This window comes from Theropithecus gelada, chromosome 4, assembly GCF_003255815.1.
Source record: "Theropithecus gelada isolate Dixy chromosome 4, Tgel_1.0, whole genome shotgun sequence".
Lineage (NCBI taxonomy): Eukaryota > Metazoa > Chordata > Mammalia > Primates > Cercopithecidae > Theropithecus > Theropithecus gelada.
In genome coordinates this window covers 48,847,346-48,875,170 of record NC_037671.1, presented here as the reverse complement: position 1 = coordinate 48,875,170, position 27,825 = coordinate 48,847,346, and the positions used below count along the sequence as shown (strand labels likewise).

At 38.2% G+C, this 27,825-nt stretch overlaps 1 protein-coding gene across 2 annotated transcripts in view; it reads left to right on the top strand.

Annotated features, from left to right (window-relative positions):
• Nucleotides 1-27,164, top strand: part of LOC112623818 (24-hydroxycholesterol 7-alpha-hydroxylase) — a 105,046-nt gene extending 77,882 nt beyond the window's left edge. For both annotated transcript variants that reach the window (XM_025384492.1, XM_025384491.1), the window contains exons 11-12: nucleotides 22,801-22,888; nucleotides 26,523-27,164. In XM_025384492.1, the coding sequence (XP_025240277.1) occupies nucleotides 22,801-22,888; nucleotides 26,523-26,594 (160 nt within the window). In that variant the 3' untranslated portion in view covers nucleotides 26,595-27,164. The remainder of the gene's footprint in view (nucleotides 1-22,800; nucleotides 22,889-26,522) is intronic.
• The last annotated feature ends 661 nt before the right edge of the window (nucleotides 27,165-27,825 follow it).

The window sequence follows — 27,825 nt, the reverse complement described above, 5'->3', positions numbered from 1 at the left end:
TTTGGAGGTGGGTCCTGGTGGGAGGTGATTGGATAATGGAGATGTTTTCCATGAATGATTTAGCAGCGTCCCTCTTGGCTCTGTCCTCATAATACTGACTGCGTTCTTGTGAGATCTGGTTGTTTAAAAGTGTGTAGCACTTCCCCCATCTCTTTCTTGCTCCTGTTCCTGCCATGTAAGAAGCTTGCTCCCCCTCTGCCTTCCATCGTGATTGGAAGTTTCCTGAAGTTCGGCCTCTACCCACCCCACCAGAAGTAGAAGCCACTATGTTTCCTGTACAGCCAGCTGAACCATGAGCCAATTAAACCTTTTTTCTTCATAAATTACAGTCTCAGGTATTTCTTTATAGCATTGTGAGAATGGACTAATACAATGCCCTTGAGGATTTGGTTGTGGTATAAGTTGGATTTAGTTGACTGGCTTCATATCTGGATGTTTTCAGAGACCCAAGGCTCAGCTCAGCACTCCTGGACTGGGTGCTCTAACCCAGGAGGGCTCAGAGCAGGCCCATAGCTTTGTTCTGGGGCCCCTTGAAGTTAAAGCATGGGCTATGCTGGAGCATTTGAGGTGTTTCCAGTCTGTTGGCAATAATACTTGACTGGAGCTTCTGGCAAAAGTGCTCTGGCAGGGCAGTGGTGGGCCCCTGTGTGCATGTATTCCAGTGAGGTGGGGACAGGGAGATGCTATGGGTGAGTGTACATCAATGTGGGAAGGCTGCAGGTGGGTGCATGCTGGCAAGGTGCAAAAGTGCTCCAGTGGGTATGCAGCATCTGCCAGTGAAAGAACTGTTGTGGCCACTGACAAGCACTTTGGCTGGGCAACTGAGGCTGGGCTGCATGTGTTTGCAGCCAGGCAGGGACCCTGAGAGAGGCCAGCAGACTGGGGTGTGCTCAAACCAGACTGGCCCTGTCCCATGGACAAGACAGCCCCACTTTCTCCAGGTCCAGCAGCTAACAAAGGCTAAAGTCACCTAAAGGAGTATGGTGAGCTTTGTGGGATGAGTGTCCATGGCCATGCTCCACTATAGACATTCCCATGTCAAACCCTCTGGGCTCCTTCCAGGCTGGAATTCTGTTTCTGCCAACTCTCCAGGCAATTATCACTGGCAGCTCAAATGTCCATGGGAGTTGTGAGATCTCCCATAGCTAGGATCCCAGAAGTCCATGGTGAAGGTGAGCCACTCCATGCCTATTTCACTCACCCTTTCCCTAGAAGGCTCTTGGGCCCAGAAATGAGTCCTGGTGCTTTGCAACCCCCTGCAGTGTTCCCAACTTTCTCTACTTTCAGCCTGTGGTCTGTGTACTTTTTCTGTCCACTCTCAATACCTTCATACCTGTTCAGAGTATGCTGGTCTCCTTGATAGTCTGGTCTCTTTCAGTGGGAGAGTTTCTTCCTGGCTGTATCTAGTTGGCCATCTTGGCTCCCTAAAAAAATTAACAGTGATTTTTGATACTTAGACCAAAGTGATTCTAAAACAAACTATGTTTATTTCTGAGTAAAAATTTCAGGATGACACCCTTTTCCTTTATTTACAAAGTAGATCTCCAGCCCCTGTCCTGTGCACAGAATACCTGGGCAGGATATGTATCTATGGAGAGAAAGAAAGGCCACTTAAGGTTGGATATCCTTTTTTTTCTCCCATGGGCTTTCTCATCTCATCTTAACTGAATGACTACTCTTTAATAAGTTAGGTATCTCCAATGTTCAAAAGAAATTTCATTCCTAAGAAAAGGGGACTAGAATTAAAACTGTGCTATGTTACAACATTGTCCATAGGTTATTATCTCCTCATCACCTAATCCTTCTCCTCCCTTTCTAACAGTTTTAATTTTCATTTGGATATCCATGGGGATTCTGAAGCACTGATTCCACTCCCAGCTCTGTAGAGATGGAACACTTCCCTAAGACAACCAGCACATAACGTCCTTGCCCCCTCTCTCCTTTACAATAGTGATTGGTTTAGGTATTGGCAGATGTTTTAAGCAGGAAAATTAACTGCTAGAGTTCCTGTTGAGACTTCTGGGTCCAAAATAATAAGATCCTTCAGGATCTTCATAAAGACATATTTGACCCCAGAAACTGATGCAGCTATTTTGAGACTAGAAAAGCAGACAATATTATGCTGAAGTTGATAATATAAAACAGAGCAGTAGAAGGAACCTGACTCCATGGCAACATCACTGAGCTGCTGAAATGATCTATTCCTGAAGCCAGCATGAGCCACAGGTTTTTCACATACATAAAGCAATGCATTTCCTTCAATATATAAATAAGTATGAAGTGTCTTTTCTGTTCCTTGCAACCAAAAGTATCCTCAGTAATATAATTCCCTTAAAAGCAAGAGTTTTCTTTCAAGAATTATTGAACTCCATGAAATCTTGTATTAGCACTTACTAATCATATAATTGCTTTCTAAATAACCTGTGCTTTCTTAGAGGCCTGAGCTTCATTTACTTTGGTTGTATCAGTCAAGACTGTCAAATGCCTGTCTCAGACACTGATGACAACCACTGCTATAGAATTATGGCCCTGTTCTCCAGGTGCCATAGATGTTCCATACACTCCTGAGCCCAGGACTCTTGACTCTGATGTTGCTCTGAGCACCTGTGCCCTGAATACTGGGACCACCACTGCCACAAAAAATGCCTGTGCCCTAGAACCGGTGCTACTGTGGTTACCAGCATGCCCTTGTGACAGACCCAGCACCAAGAGGATCCCTTTGGCTAGGACTTCCCCCAGTGTCCTAGGAGGCCCCAGAAAAAAGAATAGCAGGAAGACCACAGCAACCTTTGACACTAAGGCCCTCTAAAACTTTCATCACTACTTCTGCCTTCAAATACATCTACAACCTTGGCCACTGAGGACCCCCACAGTCCTGCCAAATATTGATTACAGCTGACGGAACTGCACAGACTATGCCACCACATCCTATTCACTTAGCATAGCACTCACCCACAAATGAAAATATTTGCCCACAAATCCAGTCCATCAATCTTGAAGAGATGACTGCTCCCTCAAATGCACAGATATCATTGCAAGGTCATAAACACCTACACAAAGGAAAAATGACATCACCAAAAGACCTCTATAATTTTCCAGTAAGAAACCCTAAAGAACTAGAGATCTATAAGCTTCCTAAAAAGGAATTCAAAATAATTATTTTAGAGAAACTCATCAAGATACAAGAGAACTCAATAATATCAATCAGAACAATAATACATGAATAAAACTAGAAGTGAAGCAAAGAGAGAAAGATAAAAAGAAAGCAAACATAAATCCTGGGGCTGAAAAATACAGTGAATCAACTGAAAAAATGCAATAGGGAACTTCAACAACAGACTCAACCAAACAGAAGAAAAAAATCTCTGAGATTGAAGATAGGTCTTTGGAAATTATCCAGACTAAGGAGAAAAAGTTGAAAAGAGTAAAGTAAACCTATGGGACTTAACGGACACTAATCATGAAACCAATGTATGCATCATAGAAGTCTCAGAGGAGGATTGAGAAAGAGGAAGAAATCTTATTTAAAGAAGTTATGGCTCAAATTTTCCCAAACCCTGAGAGAGATATGGACATTTACACCTGTGAAACTCAAATGTCTCCAAACATGTTCAACCCAAAGAGAACTTCACCATGACACCTTATAATCAAATTGCCAAAAGTCAAAGACAAAGAAATTTAAAAGCAGCAAGAGAAAAGGGACTTGTCACATACAAGAGAACCTTTATATAACTATATTGTACTTTTCAGGAGAAACTTCATAGGCCAGAAAATAATGGGATGATATATTCAAACTACTAAAAGAAAAAACACTCTGAAAACCAATAATACCATATCTGGCAAAGCTATCCTTCCAAAATGAAGGTGAGATAAAGATATTTCCAGACAAACAAAGCTGAAGGAATTCATCACTACTATACCTGCCTTATAAGAAATGCTAAAGGCACTTCTTCAAGCTTAAATGAAAGGACACAAATTAATAACATAAAAATTCATGAAAGTATAAAAGCCATTGGTCATGGTAAATATATAGTCAAAATCGGAATATTATGATCCAATAATGGTGTTATATAAATGTGTTTTAACTACAGAAAAAGATTAAACACAAAAGTATTAAACATAACTATAGCTACAATATTTTGTTAAGAGATACATAATATAAAAAGCAGTAAATTGTGACATCAAAAACATATAATGCATGTAGGGGTGGGAGACAAGTAAAATGTAGAATTTCTGTAGGCAAGTGAAGTTAAATTGAGTGCACCCTTGGATAGGAATGAGGTATAGTGTAGTACTGGTTTTTTTTTTAACCTAATAACCTAATTATTAGGTTAAAATATATTGCTATAAGCATGCTTTCTGTAAGACTCATAGTGACCACAAAGCTAAAAGCTACAGTAGATATACAAGAGATAAAGAGAAATGAATTAAAGCATACCACTGTAGAAACTAACCATATCAGAAAGGAAGATAGCAAGAGAGGAACAAAGGAACTAAGGAACTACAAAACAGAAAATTTTTACAAAATGGCAATAGTAAGTTCTTACCTATAATTAATTACTTTACATGTAAATGGATTAAATTATGTAGTCAAAAGTCACATAATAACCGAATTGGTAAAAAACAAAACAAAACAAAGCAAACAAACAGAAACAATACCCAACTATATACTGCCTATAAAATGCTCCCTTGAGGACACATATAGGCTGAAAGTGAAGGGGATGGAAAAAGGTACTCCATGTAAATGTAAACCAAAAGACAGCAGGGTTAGCTCTGATTAGACAAAATAGACATTAATTCAGAAACTGCAAAGTAAGACAAAGAAGGTCATTATATAATGATAAAGGGATAAATTCATCAAGAGCGTATAACAATTGTAAATATATGTGTACCCAACATCACAGCATCTAAATATACAAAGCAAATATTAACAGATCTAAAGGGATAAATAAATATCAATGCAATAATAGTAGAGGACTTAAATACCCCACTTTCAACAATAGAGAGATCATCCAGGAAGAAAATCAATAAGGAAACATTGGACTTGAACTACATTTTAGACCAAATGGACCTAACAGACATATACAGAACATTTCATCCAATAGCAGCAGCATACACATTCTTCTCAAGCACCTATGTCTAGTATATGACATTCTCCAAGATAGGTCATATAGTAGACCACAAAAAAATTTAAGAAAGTTGAAGGCATATCAAGTGCCCTTTCTTACCACAATGGTATGAAACTAGAAATCAATAACAGGAGGAAAACTGGAAAATTCACAACTATATGGAAATTAACATACTACTGAATAACAATGGGCCAAAAAAGACATAACACTTTGTTTAAATTTTGAGACAAGTAAAAATGGAAACACATCTGATATGGTACGGATGTGTGTCCCCTCAAAATCTCATGTTGAAATGTGATCTTCAGTATTGGAGGTGACCCTATTGGGAGGTGTTTGGATAATGAGAGGAAATCCCCCATGAATAGCTTGGGGCTGTTGTGTGGCAATGAACTACTGCAAGATCTGTAAAAAGAGTTTGGGACCTCTCCCATTTCTCTCTTGCATTCTCTCTCACCATGTTGCATGCTGGCTCCCCTTCACCTTCTTCCATGATTATAAGCCTCCTGAGGCCCTCACCAGAAGCAGATGCTGGCACTATGCTTCATGTACAGCCTGCAGAACCATGAGCCAAATAAGCCTCTTTTCTTCATAAATTCCCTAGTCTCTTCATAGCATTCCTTCATAGCAACACAAATGGACTAACACAACAACATACCAAAACTTACAGAATGCATCAAACACAGTTCTAAGAGGGAAGTATATAGTGATAAACACCTACATTAGGGATAAAGAAAGACCTCAAACAATCTAAATTTACACCTCAAGGAACTAGATAAAGAAGAACAAATGAAGCACAAAGTTAGCAGACATATGGAAATAAAGCTCAAAGCAGAAATAAATGAAATAGAGACTAGAAAAACAATTTAAAAAGTCAACAAAAAGGTTTTTCAGTTAAAAAATTAAGCCTTGAAAAATGATATATCTTTTGGTAGACTGATGAAAAGAGAGAGAAGACAAATAAATCAGAAGTGAAAGAGGACAACAGATAACACATAGGATCATAAGAGATTACTATGAGCATTTAAATAAAACAAGTTAGATAACCTAGAAAAAGTAGATTAATTTCCAGAAACATAAAACCTACCAAGACTGAATTATAAAGAAATAGAAAATCTTAACAGATCAACAACAAGTAAGGAGATTGAATCACAAATTAAAAGTCTGCCATCAAAGAAAAGCCCATGAACTGTTTCCCTTCTGAATTTTACTGAACATTTAAAGAATTAGTACAAACTATTTTCCAACGCTTCGAAAAAATTGAAGAGAGAACACTTCCAAACTCATTTTACAAAGTATTACCCTGACACAAAAGTCAGACAAGGACACTACAAGAAAAGAAAACTACAGGTCCATATTCTTGATGAACATAAATGCAAAGCTTCTACAAAAAAAAAAAAAAAAAAATACTAACACTTGTATTCAACAGCAAATTAAAAGGATCATACACCATGATCAAGTAGTATTTATCCCTTGGATGCAAGGGTGGTCCAACTTATGCAAGAGAAGAATGTCATATACCACATTAACAAAATGAAAAGCAAAAATTATATGATTTTATCAATGGATGCAGAAAAAACATTTGACAAAACTTAACATCTTTTCATGATAAAAAACTGTCAACAAATCGAGTATAGAAGGAAAGTACCTCAACATAATAAAGGCCATATATGACAAGCCCACAGCTAACATCATACTTAATGGTTACAGATTAGAAACTTTTCTCTATGACCAGGAACAAGACAAGGATGCCACTCCTGCTACTTGTATTTGACATAGTACTGGAAGTTGTAGCCAGAGCCATTAGGCACAAAAAGAAATAAAAGGAATCCAAATTAGAAAGGAAAAAGTAAAATTATGACTGTTCACAGATGATATGATCTAATATGTAGAATCCACTGCCCCCAAAACACTGTTAGAACTAATAAATGTACTCAACAAAGTAGCAGGGTACAGTATAAACACACAAAAAATCCATTGCTTTTTTTTTTTTTTTTTTTTTGAGACGGAGTCTCGCTGTCTCCCAGGCTGGAGTGCAGTGGCGTGATCTCGGCTCACTGCAAGCTCCGCCTCCCGGGTTCACGCCATTCTCCCGCCTCAGCCTCCCAAGTAGCTGAGACTACAGGCGCCCGCCACCACGCCCGGCTAGTTTTTTGTATTTTTTTTAGTAGAGACGGGGTTTCACCATGTTAGCCAGGATAGTCTCGATCTCTTGACCTCGTGATCCACCCGCCTCGGCCTCCCAAAGTGCTGGGATTACAGGCTTGAGCCACCGCGCCCGGCCCCATTGCATTTTTATATACTAACTGAACAATCTGACAAGGAAGCTATGAAAGCAATCCCATTTATAATAGCATAAAAATGAATAAAATAATTAGGAATTAGCTAAACCAAGAAGATGAAAGACTTATACATTGAAAACTATATAACATTGCTGATAGAAATTAAAGACATAGATGAATAGATATGTATCCCATGTTTGTGCATTGGAAGACTTAATAATGTTATAGATGCCAGTGCTACCCAAAGCAGTCTACAGATTCAGTGTAATCCCAATGATGTTATTTTTTTGGCAGAAATAGAAAAGCCTATTCTAAAATTTATATAAAATTTCGAGGGCCCCAAGTAGCCAAAACAATCTTGAAAGAAGAACAAAATGGAGGACTCTTATTTTCTGATTTCAAAACTTACTACAAAGCTACAGTAATTAAAACAGTGTGCTACTGACATAAAGATAGACATGTAGACCAATACAATAGAATAGAGAGCCCCAAAGTAAACCCTGGCATATATGGTCAAATGATTTTTGACAAAGATGCTAAGACCATTCAATGGGGAAAGGGCAGTCTTTTCAATGGATGGCGCTGGGAAAACTAAATATCTACATGCAAAAGAATGAAGTTGTACCCTTACCTAATACCATACACCAAAATTAACTCAAAATAAAATAAAGACTTAAAACTATAAAAATCTTAGGAGGAAAAACAGAGCACAAGCTTTATGACATTGGATTTGGCGTTAATTTTTGGATATGACACCAAAGGCACAAACAGCAAATGAAAAATAGACAAAATTGGACTTTATGAAAATTTTAAAATTTTGCGCATCAAAAGACAGTATCAACAGAACAAAAAGGCAACACACAGAATGGGATACAATATTTGCAAATTACGTATCTGATAAGGGTAATAGTATCCATTATGCATAGAGAACTTCTAAAATTCAACAACAACAAAAGAACCCAATTCAGAAATGAGCAAAGAACTTAAATAGTCATTTCTCCAGAGAACATACACAAAGGGACAGTAAGCACATGAAAAGATGCTCAACATCATTAATCATTAGGGAAATGCAAATCAAAACTCCATTGAGATACCACCTTACACCTGTGAAAGTTGATTATACAAAATGAAGTCATTTATGTCATACCCGACTAAAATGAGTCAAGAAGCCATGAGAAAAACACTAAGGTTACATACACCTGTTTTTTGTTTGTTTGCTTGTTTGTTTAAGTCTTATAAGCTCAATCCAGATCTGCATGGACCTAACCATAATTTAAAGACGATAAGACCCACCTGACAACTGCTGAAACTCACCTATCAGAGCTCACTAGCTCTTGTAAGATGCTGCCAGCACCAGTGAACTTTCTCTCAAAACAATTTGTATAACTTTCCCTTGCTCTAGTAAACCCTAACCATTTCTTTTTTCTGTGGCCATAACAGAGGCCACAGTCTGTGTGTGTGCCCTGAATTGCAATTCTATTCCTTATATATTCCAAACAAAACCTCTTGCTTAGATATTCATCTCTATATAATTTTGAGTTGGCACATCCATTAGAATGACTACTGTAAACAAAGAAATTAACAAGTGCTGGTGAGGATGTGGAGAAATTGGAACCTTTGTACATTATTGGTGGGAATGTAAAATGGAACAGCTGCTGTGGAAAACAGTATGGCAGTTATTCAGGCATTTTAAAATTGCCATATGATCCAGCATTTCCACTTCTGGATATATATCCAAAGGAAACAAAATCAGTATCTCAAAGAAATATTTGCCCTCCTAGGCTCATTGCAGCATTAAACACAATAGCCAAAATATTAAAGCAACCTAAGTGTTGATTGATGAATGGATAAAAAAAGTGATATATATATATATATATTCCATATATATTCTCCATATATTATATATATTCTCCATATATTATATATATTCTCCATATATAATATATATTCTCCATATATACAATATGTATTCTCCATATATAATATATATATTCTACACACATATATATATAGAGAGAGAGATGGAATATTTTTCAGCCTTATAAAAGGAAATCCTGCCATTTGCAACAACATGAGTCAACCTGGAAGACATTATACTAAGTGAAATAAGCCACACACAGAAAGACAAATCCTACATAAAGTCATTTATATGTGTAATCTGAAAAAGTTGAACTCATTGAAACAGAGAGTAGAATGGTGGTTACCAGGGGTTGGGGGGATTGGAGATAATCAGGCAGAGAGTACAAGCTTTCAGTTACAAGATTAATAAGTTCTGGAGATCTAGTGTACAGCATGGTCACTATAATTAATAATAATGTATTGTACAATTGACATTTTCTAAGAGAACAGATCTTAAGTTTTCTCACCCCCACTTCCCCCAAACACACAAAAGGGAAACCACATGAGATGATGGATATGTTCATTAGGTTGACTGTGGTAATCATTTCACAATGTGTGTGTATGTGTATATATGGGTACATGTATATATGTGTGTGTGTGTGTGTATATATATACACACATAATCATCTCATTGTGCACTTTAAATATATATAATTCTTGTCAATCTTACCTCAATAAGCTATAAATAAAATAAACCATAAGATCATTTCTATTTTGCAAGTACTTAAACTTAATTAAGTCAGTACTATTCCTTTGCCCCTTTTCCTCAATAAGAAGCTAATGTGGCCGGGCGCAGTGGCTCAAGCCTGTAATCCCAGCACTTTGGGAGGCCGAGATGGGCGGATCACGAGGTCAGGAGATCGAGACCATCCTGGCTAACACGGTGAAACCCCGTCTCTACTAAGAAATACAAAAAATAGCCGGGCGAGGTGGCAGCGCCTGTAGTCCCAGCTACTCGGGAGGCTGAGGCCGGAGAATGGCGTGAACCCGGGAGGCGGAGCTTGCAGTGAGCTGAGATCCGGCCACTGCACTCCAGCCTGGGCGACAGCGCGAGACTCCGTCTCAAAAAAAAAAAAAAAAAAAAAAAAAAAAACAAAAAAAAAAAAAAAAAAAAAAAAATAAGAAGCTAATGTAGTTAGGCTTTGTGTCCCCACCCAAATCTCATTGTGAATTGTAATCCCTATAATCCCCATAATCCCCATAATCCCCATGTGTCAAGGGAGAGGCCAGGTGGAGATAATTGAATCACAGGAGTGGTTTCCCCCATGCTGTTCTCATGACAGTGAGTGAGTTCTCACGAGATCTGATGGTTTTATAAAGGACTATTCCCCCTTCACTCACACTTCTTCCTGCCGCCCGGTGAAGAAGGTGCCTTCCTTCCCTTTCACCTTCTACCATGATTTAAGTGTCCAGAGGTTTCCCCAGTCATGCTGAACTGTGAGTCAATTGAGTCTCTTTCCTTTATAGATTGTCCAGTCTTGGGCAGTCCTTTGCAGCAGTATAAAAATGGACTAATACAGAATGTTTACAAAGAGATGCCCAAATTATTAGCTCATAGCTCATTTATATGGAAGTTTTATTTCTAGGAGAAGTAACCATAGGATCACCATTAGAACAATGCTGGCTGCAGTCAGGAAAACAATAGCTCCAGAGCATGCATTCCTAGTAAGAGCCACGTATAATCTTCCTAGTGAAATGGAAAACAGTATCTCAAATCAAGAAGGGCTGAGGTTCTCCAGTTCTTCATTCTTGCTGTCCCATCTGCTCTTGTGACTGATCATCAATGAGTTTGCTGTCAGATGTGCATAGAGGCCAATACCATGGCACTGGCTTTTGAGAAAAGTAAACCTTTATTTCAAGTCAACTGGCAAGGAGACAGGAGGAAATGCTCAAATCTATCTCCCCAAGCTGGAGGCTGGGGTAGTTTTCATAAACATAGGGTAATGATGTGTGATCTGATTGGATCTTAACAATGAGGTGATGTCGGGAAGCATGATCTGACTGGAGCCTGCCATGGGTGATGACAGTGCTCTGATTGGATCCTGTATCCTGCAATGTGGTGTATGCTGCTTAATTCAGTCCCTGCTCCTTGGTCCAAGCACTTATGTTCCCTCTGTGGTTGCACAGTTAGTTATCTGGGCATGCCCTGGTTACATGACCTTCAACCTGGGGGTCCATGGCAACTGAAAAGCAACTCACAACATTGTTACATAAACGTCTACAAGATTGGTTTGACGTGGTTACACTTTCTCATCTCCTTTTTTAATTTTATATATTTCCCATTTTCTTCTTTTTTTTATGTTTTCTTCTTTTCCTTCTCATTCAACTTACCCTTATCCCTTTCTTCTCTTCCCATTTTATTCTATTTTTTTCTATATTTAATATAAAGCATCTACCTTCCAACTCTACCAGATTATGCTTTCACTGGCATTCCCAATCAAAAGTTTGGTACCCCAGACATAATGTTGCATGTATAATGGATATATTCTTTATAATTTTAATATTGTGTGCTAAAATTAAAAGGTTTGGCAAACTGCATCTTCTAAAATATTTTTTTTCCTCATTTTCCTTAACAAGTTCCTCTAGATCAGTATTCTCAAAATGTGGTCCCCAGACCACCCGTATTCACATTACCAGGAAACTTGTAATAAATGCAAGTTCCTGGGCCCTGTCCCAGATCTCGTGACTCAGAAACTTTGGGAGTGGGGCCCAGCAATCTGATTTAACAATCCCTCCAGGTGATTCTGATGCACTAAAATTTGAGAATCACAGGTGCTAGATTATTTTATCTCCTGCTACCATATTGATTTTATTTTCGTAAGAGATTTCTCAGGGGAATGAGGTTGCTGAAAAAGTACTTCTGCTTTAACTTGATAGCTGTTCTTCAATGAATGATGCCTTCTGTAGGCTACCTTCTCTGAATTCCAGGGCAAGATCATTCCATTTTCATAAGCTGCAGCTGGTGGCAACGAGGAATATACTTCAGACCTCTTGCTCCTGGCAACAGTGACAGCTTTCCAGCATATGCTGGCATTACCTGCAATGACTTCTAGGAGGAAAAAAGAGAGAGATGTTCTCTTTAAAAGTGACAGAGGTATTCAGTCTCAAAATCAAGACATCTAAAATTAAAATCATCAATTTTCCCCAATACTAGCATTCCTTCAGTACTCTCTCTCTTCCTATCACTGCTGTCTTAGACACCTGGGTTTTTGGAGTTATCCTTTACTCCTCCTTCCTTCTGGCCTTCTGTGTACATTTTCCACTCCTTTAAAACTAGGTCTTCTCAGCCAGGTGCCATGGCTCACACCTGTAATCCCAGCGTTTTGGGAGGCCGAGATGGGTGGATCACTTGAGGTTAGGTGTTTGAGACCAGCCTGACCAACATGGTGAAACCCTGTCTCTACTAAAAATACGAAAAAGTTACCTGGGTGTAGTGGCAGGTGCCTGTAATCCCAGCTACTTGGGAGGCTGAATCCCGGCTACTTGGGAGGCTGAGGCAGGAGAAAATAGCTTGAACCCCGGAGGCAGAGATTACAGTGAGCCGAGATCGCACCACTGCACTTCAGCCTGGGCAACAGAGCGAGACTCTGTCTCTAAATAAATAAATAAACAAACAAATAAAGTAAAAAACAAACTAGGTCTCCATCACCTCAGCATCAGATGACTATTATCATTGCCTAACCCTTCTCACTGACTGTATTATCTCTTATTTCAATCCGTCTTACTCACTACATACAGATAAGTTTCCCTTAAATAATAATCTCTGATTGTCACTCTCTCGTTAAGATTCTGGTGCCACTACCTGCTGGCCAAACTCATTAGCCTAGAACTCCGGGCCCTCCATAATCTGACACCAGCCTTACCTTTCTAAACATCTGAGAATGTCCTCCCCAGAGCGTCTACTTGCTGTTCCTTACTACAGAGCACCCACTCCTCCCCTTGCCCGTGTTTTCTGCTGGCTCTGGAATGTTCTTACTCAACAAGTCTACTTATTTAATGCCTCTTCTGCCATCATGGTCTAGCTCAAGTTTCACCTCCATATAAAGTCAATGTTAATCATGCCAGGTTATAGGGTTCTCCCCAGACTCCAAATTTTGTTTCCCTTGTTTCTACCTTCATCTGTTATAATATTGTGACCTCTTCCGTCTCTCCACGTGCATTGCTAGCATTGTGTTGTGTAGGTCTTGGTGTTCTCAATGCCTGTGTAGCATTCCTTAATGAGGTATTTAAATACAAATGCAGAAAACATGCAAGTGCCAATTATTTAAAGAATTTTCAACATGTTTATAGTTTAATGAGCTTTATTTGTAGATGTGTAATGTTGTTCTTGTAAGTGTAAAAGATAAATCTGTTATAAACAATGTGCCTCATTATTTTCACTGTTTTGACATTAGAAGTATTAAGAAAACATTACCTACATGAACATAGCTTAGCTTGCTTCTGAAGAGCTTCTGTAAAAATACGAATTTACAAGGCCCATTTTCTTTGACATAAAAACTTTTCCATGTCCTAGGTATGTATATGTCAGTTTCTGTTATTTTACACATTGAACAAAATTCAGTAACATAGTAAAGGCTTTAAAAAACAGTATTTTTTTTTTCACTGTAAAGAAAAAACCTTTAGTGGCTAATTGAGGTAATTCTATTAGAATATCCAAATATTTGGATTTGAAGAAAATTCAACTTTTCCTTTAAGATACCAAAATCTTAATGTAATATAAATATCAGTACTGTCTTAATAGCTAGTTATTAATTTAATAACTAAACTAACAACACTAAAAAATAGAAAAGAAAAATATTAAGCTACACAAATTCAAAATGTACAGTATGAATTGGCCAAAAGCCTGAGCGATCATTTATCTTTAAGAGAAATGTAGTTTAATCATTTTTAAAAACATCACATAGACTAAAATTAATTAAGGAAATTCTGCCTTATAGATTATAGTAGAAAATTATTTTAATACATTGGTAAATATTATTTCTAATCTTTTTTTGAAATTTTTTATTATTCCTTCTGTTCCTCATTCTACTTTCTCTACAGATTTTTTCTAACATGTTTTTCTGCTTCAAACTTTTAAAAATTTATGTATTTATTTATTTGTTTATTTTATTTATTTTTTAATGGAGACAGGATTTCACCATGTTGCCCAGACTGGTCTCAAACTCCTGAGTTCAAGTGATCCACCTGCTTCAGCCTCCCAAAGTACCGGGATTATAGGCATGAGCCACCATGACTGGTCTTTGCTGACCTTTAAAATGTATTTATTTTAAATGACAAGTAAAAATTGTATATATTTATGATGTACAATATGATGTTTTGAATATGTACATGTTATAAAATGGCTAAGTCAAACTATTTAAGATAGACATTATGTCACATACTTTTTTTTTTGAGGTGAGAACACTTAAAATCTACTCTTGGTCTGAACACAGTGGCTCATGCCTGTAATCCCAGCACTTTGGGAGGCCGAGGTGGGTGGATCACCTGAGGTCAGGAGTTAGAAACCAGCCTGGCCAACATGGCGAAACCCCATTTCTACTAAAAATACAAAAATTAACTAGGTGTAGTGGTGGGCGCCTGTAATCCTAGCTACTCAGGAGGCTGAGGCAGGAGAATCACTTGAACCCAGGAGGCGGAGGTTGCAGTGAGCCAAGATCACACCACTGCACTACAGCTTGGGCAACAGAGTGAGACTCTTTCTCAAAACAAACAAACAAGCAAAAAAACTACTGTTTTAGCAACTTTCATATTGTCATTAACTGTAGCCACCATGATATACAATCGGTATATTGAACTTACTCCTCCTAACTGAAATGTGTCCTTTGAATGACATCTCCCCAACTCCCCTAACCCCAGCCTTTGGTAACCACTATTTCTAATTATTTCTAATCAAAATATACACGATATTTCTAAAATGTTTAATATTGTGCTCTTAGCTTATGAATGCTGATCTTGTTTGCATTTCTCATTTGCTTAGCAAATTATTTTAGTGCTCTAGGACGTATTTATGGAAGACCTCCGATATGTTGTAATAATGCTTCGAGAAACCCCGTTTCCACACCTAGGTATAATTGTTCAATCAGTGCAATCTATTGAGGGGCACTTTCATTAAAGTCCCAACACTGTCACATGGCACATTCAAACCCTCTATGAACCAGCTCCTGCTGCACTGTCCACCTTCGTCTCTCATCACCTCACCTTCTGCAGGGAGTCAACAACTTGCAGGTCCCTAGATATTATTTTTCTTCTAAGTCTGTCCCTTGGAACGGATTTTCTCTCTGCCGAGTGTACCTTCTTCACTTGCTCAGCTCCCACACTGCACCTCCAAACTGTTGACTGTCTTTATCACTTGTTGCAGTGCCTCTAGGGACTTGAGAGGAAGAGTGGCAGGGGCCTTTTATCCCAGGATGCTGAACTCAGAGAAGCTGGAAATCACTGCATTGGTCAATAGCAAGCTAATATTAGAGAAGGGCGTAAACCAATGATAATAAGATAGGATTTATTTGAATAAAGCAAGGAACCTACAAAACTGTTCTATAATTCACAAATACAAAATCAGCCAGCATTTTTCTAGTGCTGCCAAGTAAACATTGAATGCTAGGAAGTCACTGCTTAGTTATTTGAAATGCCAACTTAGTTATTTGAAAAAGTGAGCTCATTTAATTTACTTGTAGGAAGGGAGCTAAGTACTGAAAAGCAGTGGTTACTTTATGCAAGTGGGAGCTTGATGTCTAATTTCACATATTGGTGCTTTTTGCCTTCTTTCCATTTGATAGGCTGGCTCACACCTTCTATGAAATACTTTATGGGGTTGCAGACACACCACCTTCCTTTATTATTCAGCCCTTTGGCCTACTTCTTCCTCATCTCCTTCACTCATCTTCCTCAATTTCCTGACTTCCAACTTTTGGATTATCCCAGGGCTCCTTCCATAGATTTTTTTTAAATCAAGTCTATTTAACTCACTCTCTAAGTGATCTCATACTGCCCCATGGCTTTAAATAATTGTCTAAATAATGATGACTCTTATATTTATAAATCTTCTATCTCTGACCCTGAATGAATCCTTCCTAATCATGGGGCTCATTACTTAGCTTCCATTCAACACCTCCCTTGGATATCTAAAAGGCACTGGTCTATAGAGAGCTGTACTTAAGAAGTCCAAAACTGAGCTCCAGATGAGAATTCCCTCAACCTCCTCTTCCTTCAATCTTCCCCATTTCTGAGGTAAATAACAGCTGTATCCTTGCATTTCCTCAAGTCAAAAACTTTGGAGTCATCCTTGACTCCTTTATATTCTTCACATGCATAATGTAAACCATCAGTCCATCCTGCAGAATATATCCAGACTAACTGTGGCTCACAACTATTGCTACCATCCTGGTCTAAGTTACCACTTTCTATTGTCTGGAAAATTGTAGTGGCTTTCTTATCACTCTTATCATTTCCATCCATCTCACCCTATATTTTATTCTCAGTGTAGCAACTGAAGGATCCTTTCAGAGCTTGTCATACTTTTCAAAATGGTCTAGTAGCTTCCCATTTCAACATTAGCCTTCTCATCATTACTCATTCTTCTAACTCTGGGTTTTTGCACCTTTTATGGCTCACTCTCTTATTTTATTCTAGGGTCTGATAAAATGTCATCTCATCAGAGAGGCCTTCTTTCTCTAAAATATTTTAGCCCACACCTCCATCAACTTCCTTTCCTGTTCTTATTTATTATTCTAATATGTATTCTACTAGAATTTAAGCTTCATGAGAACATGAATATTGTTTTTGTTTCCTAGGGTGACTTCAGTGCTTAGAAGTATATAAAGCACATAAAGACACAATAAACATCGAATGAATGAATGAATGAATGAATGAAGGTCTTATTTTATTGTTAGAACTCTTAGTATATAATCTAAGTGTCGCTTTACTGTTCCCACAAAAATCACTTTTTTTCAAAGGAGAAGAGAGAAAAGACAGGTGTGTTACATTCACACCCTAGTTATCCATTCAAACTTGACCCTTAGTGTTCTGCAATCTTTGCTGAGCTCCCTGCTCCTCCACATGCTACCACCCACAACACTGAAGATGAGATGCTGCTTTTTTCAGATCATCTCCAGCAGAGGGATGAAAGTGAGGCTACTCATGCTTCCTGCCATTATATCACCTCTTTACTTTCCACTGTACTATGACACAAGATAGTGTGAATGTATCAGTTCTTAAGGAATTTTTAGGGTAAACAAATTACAGCATAGGTAGGGAAATATTAAAATTGTACATAAAATGTTTCTTTTCCTGTAGTCCCAGAGAAAAGCACTTAAATTGAGCACTTCACAGAAGGTTCCTTTTTCCTAACCTTATATGCCTTTGTATGGCAATGTGTTTGTCTCTTTGCAAAATAGTTACAGAGCAGCTGCCCTCCTTTTAGTCTCATCCCTCCTCTGAGAAGCTGATTTTACTCCAATATATATCACCACCCTCTCTCCATAGGTCATTTCTCAGTCTGAGTATAGAGTAATATGAGGGGCTTTAGCAGGACCGTCCATGGTTGTTCTTGGGACTTGAGGTCCTCAGAACTGTCCATGGTGGGCACAGGCACACTATGTCCTTAAGACCTGCCCAAATATTACTTGTTTAAATTTTCTACTGAATGGTTGATTGTCATTTCAACATCAGTCTCTTTCTCTCTTTTACACATTTCCCAAAGACAATCATCTTTTTTCCTAATGCATGCTATAATCTAAATCCTTACAGAGGAAACTAAATATTTACCCTCGGATTATTTAGGCTGGTCTCTCTCATTGTAAAGTTAGTGCATTATTGTAAGGAACAGTGATATAGTTTGCCTCTGTGTCTCCAACCAAATCTCATGTTGAACTAGAATCTCCACATTAGGAGGAGGAGGGGCCTGGTGGGCGGTGATTAAATCATGGGGGTGAACTTCCCCCTTGATGTTCATGATAGTGAATGAGTTATCACGAGATATAATGGTGTAAAAGTGTGTGGCACTTCGCCTTTGCTCGCTTTCTCTCTCCGACCACCATGTGAAGAAGGTGTTGCTTCCCCTTCACTTTCTGCCATGATGGTAAGTTTCCTGAGGCTTCCCAGTCATACTTCCTGTTAAGCCTCCAGAACTGTGAGTCAATTAAACCTCTTTTTTTCATAAATTACCCAGTCTTAGATAGTTCTTTTCACAGTGTGAGAACAGATGAATGCAAACAGTGTTAGCTCCCTTTCTTTATACCTTGTCTGCTTATTATTTTTCTTTCTATTCTTTAAACACATTGTAAGTCCTCTGGCTTGCATAGTTTCCAACAAAAAGTCTATGTTAACTTTTAATGTTTGTTGTTCTTTATTTACAGTGTCTTTCTTTTCTGGCTACTTAAATTTATTTTTAATCCCTGGGTTTGTTTATTTATTTATTGCAGTTTATGATTTGCCTTAACATGATTTCTTTTTTCTTTCTTTTCTTTTTTCTTTTTTTTGTTTTGAGACAGAGTCTTGCTCTGTCACCCAGGCTGGAGTGCAGTGCTGGGATCTCAGCTCACTGCAAGCTCCGCCTCCCGGGTTCACGCCATTCTCCTCCCTCAGCCTCCCGAGTAGCTGGGACTACAGGCGCCTGCCACCACGCCCGGCCAAGTTTTGTATTTTTAGTAGAGATGGTGTTTCACCATCTTCGCCAGGCTGGTCTTGGGCTCCTGACCTCATGATCCAACGGCCTTGGTCTCCCAAAGTACTGGGATTACAGGCATGAGCCACTGTGCTTGGTTTTTTTTTTTGTTTTTTTTGTTTTTTTGTTCTTTTTTTTGAGACAGAGTCCTGCTCTGTTGCCCAGGCTGGAGTGTAGTGGTGCGATCTCGGCTCACAGCAACCTCCGCCTTCCGGGTTCAAGCGATTCTCTTTCCTCAGCCTCCCGAGTAGCTGGGATTACAGGTACACACCACCATGCCCAGCTAATGTTTTTGTATTTTTAGTAGAGATGAAGTTTCGCTATGTTGGCCAAGCTGGTCTCGAGCTCCTGGCCTCAGGTGATCCACCGGCCTTGGCCTTCCAAAGTGCTGGGATTACAGGTGTGAACCACTGTGCCTGGCCAGCATGATTTTCTTTATATTTCTTCTGCTTGGGGTCATTATCTGTAAATTATAGTTTTCAAAAGAAATTGAACATGTTTCAGCTATTACTTTCCAAAATATTTTCCCCCCTTGCTCATCTATATGTCTAATAACATGTATGTTAGACTTCTTTATTTTATAAGTTAATCTATTTATTTTTCCTTTTATTCTATGTACTTCATTTTAGATATTTTTCTTTGTTATGTTAAGTAAGTTCCATTATCTTTTCTTTGGCAGCATTTACCGTCTGTTAATCCCATCCAGTTTAGTTTTCATTTAAAATACTGAATTTTTCATTGCTAGAAGTACAATTATTTTTAAAATATCTTATCTTTCTCCCCTCATCATGCTGTTTTTTTTCTACCTTTATAAACCTGTGGAGTATATTAACTATTTTTAATATCTGTCATTTCTGGGCCTATTTTTTTTCAGTGGGCTTTCTCTTGGTTTGGGGGCCTTCTCTTTGGTTTGTTTTGTTTTTTCTAATCCTGTTAACTTTGAATAGATGGCAAGACATAAATGTTAAGTGCCATGGATACTGGGTTGTGTCGTATTCTTTTAGTTTAGACTTTATTATGACATCTAGTTTCAAAACTTGTTTTTAAGCTTCAGTAAGGTAAATCCAGAGCATCATTTAATGTAAAATAATATAATCCCACTACTAAGGCAATACTCATTTAAGAGCTCTAGCTAATGGTCCATGTGCTATATGATGGTTGGACTTTTTCTTGTGTGAACACAGCCTCCATGCCTTGTGTGAGCTCTTGGCCTTATTCAGGTTCTTGCGCTTTGATTTTCCTTTCGTTGTTCTTTTTCAGCCTCAATAGTTTCCTCTCACACATGCAGAGATCAGAACTCTGCCAAATACTCAAGTAGACCGCTGTCTAGATCTCTGGAATACTCTTGCTCTCTCTATGTGAAACTTCTTCTTTTCTGATATTCTTCTCTACAAATTTTAGTCTCCTTAGCTTCGCTGAACTTAATAATACTCTCAGACCTGTGTGGGTATTTCTGTCCTTGCACTGTAGCCTGGAACCTGCCAGAAGCAGGAAACTGAAGCAATCAAGGGGTTCGTCTCATTCTTTACTTCCTCTGGAGATCTTTGTCCTACACTGGATTTTGCCCCATTTTTGAGTTAAGGCAGGAAGATAATACCAACTTTTGTCACTTTATCATGGCCAGGAATGGAAGTTCCAATTTGTTAAAAGTTTGACAAAACCTTAGTTGTGAGAAACTCTGAACCTTCATACAAGTTAGCAAAATTGTTTTTTCTTAGAAACATTGCTGACTTTGATCCTAATCAGTAAATATTAGGCATGTCCTATTTCATAGACACTGATACTCTTTTAGAATAAATTATCTTTAGCATTTGCAAGTAAGTAGGGTTACATTTGCATCATAAATAGTACTGAATAATTGATGTGATATTCAGATGGCTTATAGCAACACCTGGAGTGCTCCAGATTTCATTTGAAATAAAATACAGTCAGGATGTTTCAAGAACAGCAGTGGGGAAAAATCTAACTATTTGATATGAATATGAGATCATCAATATGTATACCTTTACTCATTCAATCAATAAACATTGAGGATTTAAAGATAAGACATAGTTCCTGTTTTTTGTGAAGACTGTAGTCTATAAAGGAAGACAGACATGCAAATTACTAGCTGTAATATATAAGATATAGTAGGATTGTAGGCTAAAGACATTAGTTAAGGGATATGTAAAGTGCCACAGAAATACAGAGACCAGTGGAAAGGGCAGGAAATTGAATCTGCTCTATGGAAGGCATCACTTTCCATCACTATTAGTTTATTCAATTAACATTATTAAGTACTAATAGTGTGCTGTGCACTGTGCTAAGGCCTCATAATACAAATCCTCCTCAGGGAGAGCCATGGCTAACAAGCAATCACAATGCGGTGCAGTAGCAACTGTGGCTAAGATGTGACCAGGGAACCATGTGGTGGAGAGGACAGCCCGGGGGACAGTTATCAGGAATGCTTCCAGAGGAGATTGAGCCTCAGAAAGGGAAAGGCTTGTGGCCCAGAGCATCATCATTCAGAGAATGTCAGGTAATATAATGTGGCTAGAGCCACGTGGTATCAAGTGGGAGCTCCGGGGGAGAGGAGACTGCAGAGATAGGTAAGGGGCGAATCTTCAAGGGCTGGCTGTTTTCTGCTGTGATGTTTGAAGATCTGTGTTTTAGAAAGTTTACTCCAGTGGTAGGATAAAGGACAGAGTAGAGGAAAGTGAAACTGGAAGCAATGTGGAAGCTAACTTGATTCAGTAATCTAGGAAATAAATGATGAAGAACTACACTGAGGGAGTCATGGAGGGACCAGAGATAAGGGGTTAAGGAGGGGAATTAAGAGCTATTTAGGAGAACAATGAAAAAAGGACTTGGTGCCTAATTGGATATGGAGAGTGATGGAGAGGATTGAGTCTATGACAATGTTCTGTCTCGTTGGACTAATTGTATCATTAAGGGCTATGTTTCCTAAATGGGTTTCCCAATCCTGCAGAGAGTTCAAAACAACCCAATGGGACACAAGGAAAAATAACAGAATTCTATTTATACTTTTTTCAGGTTTTTAGTTTCTATTTGTATGTGTCTTAGAAAATAGACACTAAACAGTGTAGTATATGTGCGTAATTTAAAATAAATTGAGTATCAATATATTATAGGGCATGCTGAAATATTTTATTATCAAGAGTGTGTGATCAAAATGCTTGGGCACTCTTGAGACAAGGAATGCAAAAGGAAAAGTGGATTTGGAGGTCCTAGAGAATTTGATGTTCCTGTAGAACATTCAGGCAGTAATTTCCAGTAGGCAACAGGGTCTAGACTTAGGTAGAACTGTCCAACAGAGCCTTCTGTGATCATGGAAATGTCTTAAATATACACTGTCCAGTATAGTAGCCCATAACCACATACAGCTTTTGAGCACTTGAAATATGGCCAGTGCAACCGAGGAACTGAAATTTTCCATTTTGCTTAATCTTAAATTTATTTATTAATGTATTTAATTATTTAATTTTATTAAATGTATTTAATTATTGAAATAGCCACTTGTAGCTAATGGCTATGATACTGGAAAGCACAGTCCTAAAGAGAGAGACTTGGGACTGTCATTTATTGAGAGCTCCCACTGGCTCAGCACTTTATATACATTTTAAAGCAATTTAATCATCCCACTACCCTATGGAGTAGGTGATATTAAGAAAGTAAAGAGTTCAGTTCTTACTCTATCCTTTAAATAGGAAAAGAGTATATTGTAAAGAAGAGCATATTTACTTTGAAATATGTATACTTTCTAGATATTCTCTGTTGGCAGATATTTATACATCTTTCTCAATCAAATAACAATTGTATTATTTTCTTTCAGGTGGTTTGCTCTGTTAGAGGTTCAGATGTGTGTTATTTTAATACTTTATAAATATGACTGTAGTCTTCTGGACCCATTACCCAAACAGGTAAATGTTTTCAGAATTTTGAGTATCATGACTAATTATAAATATGACATAACCACCCCCACCTCCCCCAATTTTAATTACTAGAGAGGAGCTGACATTTCCTCACTTAGGCCTGATCTTAACAGGTGCCTTGGATTGAACCAGACTGAGAAGATACTCGGTCTCCTTAATTCAGAATCTAATCTATGTACCCAATTACTACCTGGCTGGGCCTTAATAGCAGTCTTTTCACCACTTCCAGTGTTAGGAGCTCTTCAATGCACTTACCAATTTGAACACTTTTCCCTGAGTTAAATAAACATGGCCCCAACTTTGCCCTTATTTTTCTTTTTCTTTTTTTTTTTTTTGAGATGGAGTCTCTCTCTGTTGCCCAGGCTGGAGTACAGTAGTGCCATCTCAGCTCACTGCAAGCTCAGCCTCCAGGGTTCACACCATTCTCCTGCCTCAGGCTCCTGAGTAGCTGGGACTACAGGCACCCGCCACCATGCTCAGCTAATTTTTTTTTTCTTTTGTATTTTTAGTAGAGACGGGGTTTCACCGTGTTAGCCAGGATGGTCTCGGTCTACTGACCTCGTGATCCCAAAGTGCTGGGATTACAGGTGTGAGCCACTGTGCCCAGCCACTTTGCCCTTATTTTTCTAGAAAAGAATGTCTGTGATCCAAAGGTGAACTATTGTTTTCAATGCAAGTCATAGCACTTGGTGCATCTGAAAACCAACGGCATGGTAAAAAACTAACCTAGCAGTAAAAACTGAACAGAAATGAAAAGGTCATGACTTTATGCCTACCTCAAACTATTGAATATTCCAGGCATTTAAGTTTTCTGTAGGTCTATTCTCATTGATCAGTGGCTCTCGAATTGGTGTGAGCATCAGCATCACTAGTAGGGCTTGTTAGAACAGACTGGATAAAGGTGCTATTTATCGCTAGAATTTCTAATCCAGTAGGAACCAGGGAGGGGCTACAGAACTGCATGTCTTTCTTTCCTTTTTTTTTTTTTTTGGTTTTGTTTTTTGTTCATTTGTTTTTGAGACAGAGTCTCCAAGGAGTGCAGTGGCACAATCTCAAGCTCACTGCAGCCTCCACCTCCCGGGTTCAAGTGGTTCTCATGCCTCAGCCTCCCTGGTAGCTGGGCCTGCAGGTGCGCACCACCATGCCTGGCTAACTTTTTGTATTTTTAGTAGAGACGTCGTTTCACCATGTTGGCCATCTGCTGGTCTCCCAAAGTGCTGGGATTATAGGCGTGAGCCACAGCGCCCAGTCCAGAATTTGCATTTCTAACAAGTTCCAGGTGATGTTGGCGCCGCTGCTGCTTGTCTGGGTGCCACACTTTGAGGACCTCTGTTGTAAGAAATAAAAGGAAGTTCAATTTAAATCCAAATGTTTGGAAATCATGTGAAAACCTTGGGTATAGGGTGCTGTTTAAACTGGGGCTGAAGCTCAGAAATTAAGCATTGCAATCTCAGAGCTATTCACATAGCATTTTGTGCTTTGATTTACTCTTGATATGATAAGGCTAATGTATGGAGAGATAAATAAAACTCTTGGGTGACATTTAAATAGGAATTATGTAAGTGCATAAGTGACACAGAAAATATTTTATTACTCACAAATATGCACATTTCAGCATTTCACTTGATTTCTTTTGCACTTCTATTTTGAGGACAAGTAACTTATCAGTGATGAAGAGCTCTCAGAATCTTATAATGAAAGGGAACTCAAAACAACTTTCACAAAGGTTGTAAGCTACCTGCTATGTTGTTGACAAAATGAACATCAGGGTCAGGCTTTATGTACATCACATAGTAGTTCCTGGTCCACTGAGTTGAATGTCACAATTTTGCTCAGGATTAAACTCAACATACGAAGATTTTCCCACCAGCAAGAGGACACCAGAATGCCTTTTCAGATGAGAAGGATGGCATTTGTGAAAACCATGGAGATTAGTAATTTTGACTAATTCCTTAGGCAGGATTTTTCCTAGCATTTTCTTCCTAAGAATTCTATTATCTGGATTTAATTTCTTATACTATTTTGTATATGTCCTATTTATGTTTTGACACCACTGAGAACATTTTTTTAAAGAAATGATCTCTCACGTTATAAGAAGTACAAGTCTGAGTGAATTCCCATGATCTCAAAGAGCATTTTATTTCAAAATGCTTATTCTATTCTTGAATGAGAAACATCAATTAACATTATTTAACTATTGAACTTGTTTCAATAAATTGTAAAATCAGGTGATCAGAAAGTGCAGGAAACGGCCTTCAAATCACCAGGCTCTTCTCGGAGAAGGCAGGGATGTGTTGTCAAAGTATGTCCTGAACAGTCTATTGTCTGGTGCAGGGAAATCAGTGGACTTGGAAACCAACTCCCTTGAAGGAATTTACTTAACATAGTAAAAAAAATCAAATGCTAGAATCTCTAATTTTAATTTTGCAACAGCCCAATGTTTCATTTTACCTCAAAGGGCCTTAAGTAATGTAATGTTAATTCCCTTCCATTATGAACCAAACAAAAAGGAAATACTACAAAGTTTAAGGATCTGTGATCAGGCAGCAGTGTCCTGATGCTGGCTGTGGGGGCTGTTCCATTTTGAGCATTAAGGAAGAGTCAACTTTAATTCTCTTGAAAAAGCAAGCACATTTTTGCTAACATAGTGGGTTTTTATTTCTTTGTATGGTTGGTTGGTTGGTTGTTTTTTTCATTTTACTTTTTGGGTTCATAGAGCCTTAGGAAATCTCACAAAACACATGGATCCCCTTTGTAGAAAAGCGTATACTTCTTCATACACACAAAGTTGTGGATGCAATTTCAGTGGGTTCATGGACCCCTGTGACTTATTCTATCAACTCTCTGAAGAATCTCCTTGCTAAAGAGCCCATTTTGTGCCCTATTTCATTCAAACTTATAAATAGACTGATTCTAAATTAGATCCACCTCATCTTTCCTCACTCCTCATCTCCCCTCAGCCCTCATAGTTGACAGAAAAAGTTCCTTTTCTTTTTTAATCCCCAAAACCTCAAAAATCTCTTTGTATTATTTACGATACACTGACCTCCGCTTGACCCTACACAGTTTCATATCTTATTTCTAACTCGAGCGGAAAAAGAACATTTGGCATCTACAAAGTATCTTTATGGAGGCTACAGAACAAGACTCCATCTCAAAAAATATATATATCTTTCTGGAAAGTCATGATCATGAATACACTGTAAGTGTTTCATATCACCAACTCCGCATCATTCTTTAAACACCTATAGCCTGCAGTATGGAGATCTCACCCAGCAATTCTAAATGAAGTGTCAGTTTTTGAGCCAGAATTGTAGAAAGAGCCTTATTTGTGGTAACCTCTTTAGCCAGATAAAGCGAAGGGTGGCAGGCCCATAGCCTTCAGGTGTGTAAAACTAAAGAGATTGTTATTAGAATAAGGAATTGTATTCTTTTTCTTCTGCCTGAATGGAAGGCTAAAGTTGATGCTGGACATTGTGAAGTTCATTGATGCAAACATTTCCCAACTTGAAAAACCTAAACTGTGTACATTTTAGAGAAGATTATAATGGAATAAACCTTAGGTCTGAAAATGTGGTCTTATGTCTCTTAATTTCTATTTCTTCTGCATTTCTGTTTTTAGAGTTCTCTCCATTTGGTGGGTGTCCCCCAGCCAGAAGGGCAATGCCGAATTGAATATAAACAAAGAATATGACATCTGTTGGGCCTCACAAGGGCCAGGGCCTTCTGCGGGAGTGGCACCACCCCACCTGGCAGCACCTAGACCTGAGCTCTACAAAAAAACACTGCTTCACTTTGTTTTGGGACTTAGTTCAAGAACACATTCAAATGGCGCATGTCTTTGGTATCTTCAACAGTAGACCAAGAATCTAACATCGCTCTCAGTAATATAGAGACCGGAATACATGGTTTAGAGGAAATGATCAAATGATCCAAAAAAAACCCCACATTTTTAAAGAAGTTGGAATCTGATTTCATGCATAACTGTATTAAAACATTAAATAGATATAATGTCATTTGAATGAAAATCTTATCACATTAAATTCACTGTGAAGGTAGCATACTTAAATCTCTATTTTGAAAAGACTATAAGGCTTAGATTTTTTAAATTTAATAATTATTTCTACAAATTTCTATTTTTCTTAATGTGATTCTCAACTAGCAATTGGAACTCCTAGGCTCCATTAACGTAATTCTTTATTGTAAACATATCTAATGCTAAAAGTAATAAAATGATAATTTCTGAGAACTGTGAGGACAGGAATGGTGTCTTATATTCATTTCTATACTTTATTATGCTCAGGACTGTACCTTCTCTACAGAGTATATTCAGTAAATGTATGTTGATTGATGTATTGATTTATATTTTAATTAATGTGGAAGCACTGTTTTGACTCAAGGTGTTTGCAATTATAGTTTGGCAGATATCGTATTTTTGCTAATACATAGAAACACAAATATAATGGTGTGCCAAGACAAGTAAGTATAGTGGAATCTCTTAAAGACTTGTAACTGTCAAATATTTACCATGAAATCCAGAAAAGAAATCTTATCGTGTTCAGGAAAACATATGACACTAATAACAGAGTGAACACTTATGTCATAATTTATCTTCCAGTATTCCATAAAGAGCTGCTTGCCTCTCTTATTTCACAGCGAGGAAGCTTTGTGTGGTACATGTTGTTTTTCTGCGGCTTATTTGCTTCCCTGGGCTAGAATTATCCCATGAGGTTGATAATGATTGCTTAGTCATCCATTTTCTACTAGCAAACACATGACTCCCTAGGAGAAAATTAAGTACTTCGACGTGCATTAACTCTTCCAGACTAATGTAGTGATTTTGAAGCTGAGTTAGTAGCTCACAGCTTAGCTTATAGGCTCAGGGATCTGGAGTCAGAAGGAGCTGAAGAAAGCAGTTCAGAAGT